At 41.6% G+C, this 6,941-nt stretch overlaps 1 protein-coding gene across 2 annotated transcripts; it reads left to right on the top strand.

Moving 5' to 3' along the window:
* The first annotated feature begins 1,792 nt into the window (after nucleotides 1–1,792).
* Nucleotides 1,793–6,160, top strand: nkx2.2a (NK2 homeobox 2a). Of its 2 annotated transcripts, none has more exons than XM_034675486.1 (3): nucleotides 1,793–2,013; nucleotides 4,170–4,497; nucleotides 5,204–6,160. In XM_034675486.1, exons 1-3 carry the CDS (start codon nucleotides 1,888–1,890, stop codon nucleotides 5,758–5,760), a joined length of 1,011 nt encoding a protein of 336 aa, XP_034531377.1. In that variant the 5' UTR covers nucleotides 1,793–1,887; the 3' UTR covers nucleotides 5,761–6,160. The 2 variants fall into 2 exon arrangements, with proteins under 2 accessions (XP_034531377.1, XP_034531378.1); XM_034675487.1 differs by having other exon boundaries at nucleotides 1,914–2,013; nucleotides 4,165–4,497; nucleotides 5,180–6,160.
* The last annotated feature ends 781 nt before the right edge of the window (nucleotides 6,161–6,941 follow it).

The raw sequence follows: 6,941 nt of genomic DNA, 5'->3' as shown, positions 1-6,941 counted from the left end.
ATGGCACAGCGTGGCATGAAATTCAGCGTTACAAATAAACTGGTGGTTTAACAAATGAAGGCATCTCCTCGGGGCACGGGCGCACTGCTATAATCTCGCCGTGACATGTTTAATCATTAGAGGAAAGGAGGCGAATAAAGACTTTTGCCCTGGAGGAACGGTGGCTGGATTTCTGTTAAAAAGAGGAAAAAACGGGCTTCAAAATGATTTCTAGCCTGAAGCCATGTCTCCCCAGGCCATGGCTTAGCCCCCGTAATAAATAAACCGGACCCGCTTTACCTGCATATTATATATAGGCTTTTAATCATAGAGGGAGGAAATCGGTCTTGTCACTCTGTACATTTATCACGGCCACCCTGAGGCAGGCGGGGTTACCTTTATCAAAGACTAACTCCCTGCCTGAGGCTTCCAAACACGCTGAAATTCAGCGATTAAAGGAGGGAATGATCAACATTATTATGGATTCTCCTGCGGCATTCTTATTTGTGCATTCAATCGAAAGATTTATTTAATCAAGAATATAAAAAGCTCTTTCTTCACTTATTTGGGAACAATCGTGGGCATGAATTTTTAGGAGGGAATTATAATTAATCAGACGGGGCCCGGTTTTTGGGGTTCATCCGAAAAATTAATTGTTTTTGGATGAGTCCATTCTGCTGTACGTTTGATTGCAAAGCTGGGATCAGAAAAATGTAACGAGCTTTAATAATGAGCCAGTCAGCTCAGTTGCTTATAATATTAAAATGGGAGCAATGGCCAAACTGGTGATAGCATGATTATAGCAGCAATGATCACATAAAAAGGTTAGACTTGTGCAGTTTTATGAACAGGAGTCAAATGAGAAATACTTTTACAATGTGTCGTTTTAGTGTCAGAGCTGAAGATTTAATGTCAGCTGAACTCAAATGAGCGGCTGATGGGAGGCAACAGCCCTGCATCCCGCTTTGTCCTTTAAATCCATGGTGCATCTGCAGCTCAGAGGCCCTATTCACTGAATCTTCTCTTTGGTTTAACACCCCCATCACATACTAACACTTTTCAGAAAAAAAGGGCTGAAAATGGTTTACCAATGCAAAAGAAAAATCTTGGAGTCCAAACAGATTTGCAACAAAAATGTAATTTTCAAAGTTTTTTGTTTGTTTGTTTTTGTTTTTGTTTTTTAAACTGGATACAAAACTTTTACTTCTTATAACTACAAAAATAATATTATTAAAACGAGCAGAAATTTTCAAATAAAATGAAATAATATTATTATTATGAATAATAATAATAATAATAATAATAATAATAATAATAATAATAATAATAATAATAATAACAAACATCCCTGTAATAGGAAACAAAGTCTGAAATCCTGGCATGTATTTGAACAATAAATTAATGTTGTATAATTGTAATTAATCTCAGCTTGAAGCATCCTGAGTAGATTCACTCAAGTGTGAACAGTTCCCGCGTCCGGTCCCGTTTACTCGTCCCGCTCTGCATCAACAGTCTGCAGACTGGCCTCTGTCAGAGCGAAAAGGCACGTGGCCTATTTGAACTACCTGTGAAAGTAAACAGGTAAACACAGAGCGATAGGCTCTCCAAGTGGAGGACGTCCACTTAGCCTGTGCACATTTACCTCTTCTTGCCGAAACCCTCGGCTCAATTGATCAAATAGTACATCCCCAGTCACTGGCCACAGTCTGCAGCCCAGTGCGCTCCCCTGCACCGTCACCAAACCTACTGTGACTTCCCCCTTGTCACCGTGCCACACGCAGCAAAAGCAAAGCAGAATGGCACGTGTGATAAGCCTGTGTGCTCTAACACAACCTGATTTGGCTCCTCACACTAAATAAGTCTGAGTGAAATAATGTCTCACATGGGCCAAGTGAGTTTCCTGATGAGATGCGCACAGAGGCTGCAGCCGGGGCCATTCCTCAGCGGTGCGTAAAGCTCTGTGGGTTGTCTGCTGCGGGCTGGATGTCCCTTCACATGTCGGATTTAGGAGTGCAGCATTACTTGGTGGATCAGGTCAGTAACCTCTCTCTGCCTTATAGAGGCTCAGGCGCAGCTCCAGTTTGTCCATATAGTCCGCTCAGCTCAATGGAGCCATTGTGGGATGTTGAGACTTGTGATTAATTCTGCCAGTCTGGTGAAATATTTACCTCAGGCCTGTGCGTCAGGTGCACTTCTGTATGGAGCAGGGACCTCAGAGACTCTGATCCAAAATAATCCCTACATTTATCAAACCATTATGTTTAAAATCAAATTTCATCAATATACCTCTACTTTAATATTAGTCTATAATAAAAAATATTATAATGACAACTACAATTATAAAGGAAAAAACATATAAGGTGCTACATTTTGTTCAGTCTATTTAATTCAATTTTAATTCAACAATGTGTGGAACTTAAAGAATCTAAAAGACACAATAGTTCCTGGCTCTCCTCTAAAAGGAGGCAGACTGTGTGTACATGTGCATTTGCGTGTGTACGTCTGCGTGTGTGTCTATGTGCGTGTGTGCTAAGATGAAGGACTTTCCTTAATATTGTGGAAGGATCCAGGAATTGAATGAAGAGATAGTCCATTGAAAGCAGTTGAATGCCATGACAACTAGGAACAACCTCAGATTTATTCCAAACAGTTAGAAAGCATTGTGCGCGGGGCGTCAATCATCTATTATTTCGCCCCTGAAATAAATGCAAAAACTGCGGCCGGACAAAAGCTTCCAACAGGAGCCGGACATTTGTCTACATTTCCCCCATTGTCTGCAGCTTAGCAATCGGTTTGTATTTGTGTTTGCCCGGGTCCGACCACCCAGGATGCGCAGAGGACTTGCTAAAAAACGTGAAACATTGTCACCCACATCACATACTGGAGAGCAGGCAGAGGGAGGAGAACGAAAGGGAAAGTCTTGAAGGGAAGGAAAATAAAGTAAGCAACAATGATACTCGGCTATCCACTGAAAAAAGGAGGGAGCACTTTAAAGGAGGGCTGAAAACAAATATTGGGATGCACTGCCACGATGAATAATGGGATATTTATTAGGGAAAAAATGAAAAAATAAAAAAATAAAAAATAAAAAATATATATAACATCATATCTGCAATGTTGAATTTACAGGAATATGTAGAGATAAAAAAATAAGAAATTAATTTCGGCCTTATTTTTTTTTTCTTTAATGTTTATAAACCAGATCCACCAATAAATATATGTCATTCCGATTATTAATTTCATTTTTAATACTGCTACTATTGTGCAGAATTTCAATTTCAAGCATAATTAATAACTGGTTATTGTTCATTTGATTTGTTGGTTTTACGGTCCTCATTATCAGTATCACATTTGAATTGGCCTACTGTCTTAAATACTTGCTTAACGTTTTCAGACAAACAGTCCTGCTTTAGTTTCAACACTCCCTCTCGTCCTTAAGCCCTGGAAAAAATATTGACACAAAAGGTTTACATAAATTATCCCCGAATATTTGAACAATAGCCGCTTTTCCTCGTGGTTCTCACCGCTGAGGACAAACTTTGCGCACCGAACCCCCGAAATGAACGTTTTTATTCTAAAATGTATGAATATATCTTTGACGAAAGAATAAGGCAAAAGCTTCAGTGGGAGCAATTTGTTAAAACGTGCTTTTTAAGTATTGTGAGAATAAAGCTACTTGGAGGTTCTTTGTATGTAAATAGGGTGTAAAAAAGGCCCTCCCCGTCTTTGTAATTAATTGACACGTTATACCACTCATCATGCTCTGAAGCACCAATGGTAGAGGCTCGGATCTCCCCAAAACCCACAATTTCACATCTGCAAACACTGTCTTCATCCACTTGACTCCTAAGACCCGCCCACACGTGGCCAACCTTTCGCGTGTTTTAATGCTTTTTCACTGCAGGTTCATGTGTTGAGACCAACCTTATATGGACTGATCGGACAAGGTAATGGCTTATTTCCCTCTAGCACCCAGCAGTAGCACAGTATCCATGAGCCACATATAGCACTTCAGCCACTTTGGCAGTCTTCCTGGACTTACAGACACTGAATCCACAGCTACTTGCTTAGGCAATGGTTATCCACAGAGGCTGCTTTGACTGTACTTCAGCGTAGAGCGACTCTTACTCATCCCATTTTTCCTGAAACATCGCCTCTGCTTCTTTTTGTTTGGTTTTGTTTCAGAACAGCGGATTGTGCGAGAAGCTGGTGCAGCAACTTTTCCCTGCATATTTCCCCCCCTCCACCAGAATATGTCGTTGACCAACACAAAGACGGGCTTTTCTGTAAAGGACATTTTGGACCTTCCTGACACAAATGACGAAGACGGATCTATCACCGGAGCGGAGGAAGACACGGAAGGATCGGAGACCGCGTCCACGACAAAAACCACTGGAGTTTTGGTGCAAAGTCCTCTAGAAAACGTTCAGAATCTGCCTTTAAAGAATCCCTTTTATGACAGTAGTGAAAATCCTTACACACGATGGCTTGCTACTACGGACAGTATTCAATATTCATGTAAGTAGAGTCTAAGATTCCATCTTGATCTTGGTCATTGTGACTTTTGTGAAATTTTACAGCTATGCTGTTACATTAAGCCATAATTGGTGGCATGTCGCCTTCTTTTCCACCCTAACGGTGCCCTTGGGTGGCGAGCAGCATTCATCTTTATGCACCGTGCACTGCTGCGCTCCTCCAGAGGCGTTTACATCTCAACAAATGCATGTAGTGTTTTGGGCGTCCGCTCGCTAAGCATCGTAAGAATTTGATCGATAAAGCAACGTGAATAAAAACGGAGGCTGAAAGTTATTCAGAGTGTGGCCACGGTGCAAAATCTACGAGAGCATTCTGTGGGGGATTTACAGGCAGACAATGCACCTTTTAATGCTTCACTGAGTCGCACTGCCTGTGCACATTTGGGTTGAAGAATAATTCTGTGGTGCTTTTCACTTCAAATCACACCAAAGAGTTCAAAATAGCTAATATGTTCATTTTTTTTTATCACTCATGCAGGCAATCTCTTAGAAATACTATTTGTATTTATATAATTTTATGTCTCATCTTTTTTTGTAAGTGCTGAATCATTAACAGGTTATTTTTCTTAATGCGTACCAAAGCATCCAAACTTTTGATCCATGATTGCATGGCTTGATGTTCTGATAAACATCTCTGAGAACTTTACAACATAACATTTTGACAGTGTTTCTCCCGTTTCTTGCCGCAGTGCACGGCCTCTCTGCCAGCTCGCAGGACTCAGCCAAGTCCCCAGAGCCGTCCGCGGACGACGAATCGCCGGACAACGATAAGGAAACTTCCAGCAGTGGCGGCAGCGACTCCGGAAAGAAGCGGAAAAGGAGGGTGTTGTTTTCCAAGGCTCAGACCTACGAGCTGGAGCGACGCTTCAGACAGCAGAGGTACCTGTCCGCCCCGGAGAGGGAGCACCTGGCCAGCCTGATCCGCCTAACCCCGACCCAGGTGAAGATCTGGTTCCAGAACCACCGGTATAAGATGAAGAGAGCCCGGGCCGAGAAAGGTATGGAAGTGACCCATCTCCCTTCTCCCAGGCGGGTGGCCGTGCCCGTCTTAGTCAGGGATGGAAAGCCTTGTCACACTCTTAAAGCTCAGGACTTGGCGGCCACTTTTCAGGCCGGGATCCCCTTCTCGGCTTATAGTGCCCAGTCACTCCAACACATGCAGTATAACGCGCAGTACAGCGCCGCGGCCACGGCACAGTTCCCCACAGCACATCACTTGGTGCAAACGCAACAGTGGACTTGGTGAGAGAAATGATAGAGACTTGGCTTGGAGGCACGATAGGGAGTTTCACCACAGAGCAAAGAAAAAGATAAAACACAAAAAACAAAAGACTTTTCATTTTTGCAGCTTGACTCATATATATACTACCATTTTTATTCGGGGCTCATGTGTGCGCCGTGTTTACATGTTTTCGTTAAGAGAACTGGGTCCGAACCTCTCCCTTATAGATTTTATTAAGAATGTCAATGCTCTTCTTGTGAAATTTTTTGTAAAGTATGTTGTGTGTTGGTTGTAGAGATGTTTTCCTCTTTTTTTCTTTTGTCCCTTCGTGTTATTATCAGCACGTACGAACCACTTTATAATTATAGAAATTTTAATTTCTTGCTTCTTTTATGGACCGAAAAAATATTTATGGCCATGAATAAACACTGGCAACTTTTCAGCTATTTTCCTTTTGTTTTTATTTCTGTAAATATTTTGTGGCGGATGTTGAACTCGAGAGAGCGATGGGGAGCTTTCGGGGGCGTGCAGATGAGGATCGGCCGATGTTTACATCCAATATTTATATTTACATTTTTTTTAAATAAGGGAGGGATTTCGGGGGGAAAGTTACGTCTGCTGTATTCTGTAAATAACGACACAGCCTCACGTTGAGGGCTACATAATCCTAATTTTTAGGAAAGGATTTTTAAATAAATTAAATTCTTTTTGAAATGAAGGTTTGCTTTCTGTAAGTGTCCTATTCAAATGATCATGTCTGAAAAACAGCGCTCAACATAATAAAGGAGGGCGACGAATGAGGTTCAATATTGTGGCACAAAATGGGCATAAATCTCCAGTGCTCTTCAGTCCTTTTCTTTTTAAGCAAATTTAATCCGGAGAATATTTTTCCGAATCCAAACACCCCACACATAAAGAGCGGAAAGTCACTTGTGAAATGGGACTAAAATCCACTCACTTAATATAAGAGGGCTTCTCCACATAAGAAGCTTTTGAATGAAAAGCCCTCCTTTTTGTCACCATTCTCCACCACTCCCAGCCTTAGGTGTAAAGTGGTAGACCGCGGAAGGGGAAAAATCGTTTAATGCAATAAAGGTTTTGTTATCTTGTTAAGCGCTAAATTGCAAATAGAGCAGAAGTGATCAATGAGTCACCAGTCTTCTTTGTTTAACCTCAGCCAACGATGGGTTAAAATGCGCACGGCT

This window comes from Notolabrus celidotus, chromosome 22 (genome assembly GCF_009762535.1).
Source record: "Notolabrus celidotus isolate fNotCel1 chromosome 22, fNotCel1.pri, whole genome shotgun sequence".
In the NCBI taxonomy this organism is placed as follows: Eukaryota; Metazoa; Chordata; class Actinopteri; order Labriformes; family Labridae; genus Notolabrus; species Notolabrus celidotus.
Note: the sequence above shows the minus strand (reverse complement) of the source record. Positions and strands in the feature narration are given on the sequence as shown.

Coding starts and splice junctions, on each gene's coding strand:
- nkx2.2a (XM_034675486.1), top strand. CDS start 1,888: ATGCGCACAGAGGCTGCAGCCGGGGCCATTCCTCAGCGGTGCGTAAAG. Junction 2,014..4,169: donor AGCATTACTTGGTGGATCAG/GTCAGTAACCTC, acceptor GTTTCAGAACAG/CGGATTGTGCGAGAAGCTGG. Junction 4,498..5,203: donor GGACAGTATTCAATATTCAT/GTAAGTAGAGTC, acceptor TTCTTGCCGCAG/TGCACGGCCTCTCTGCCAGC.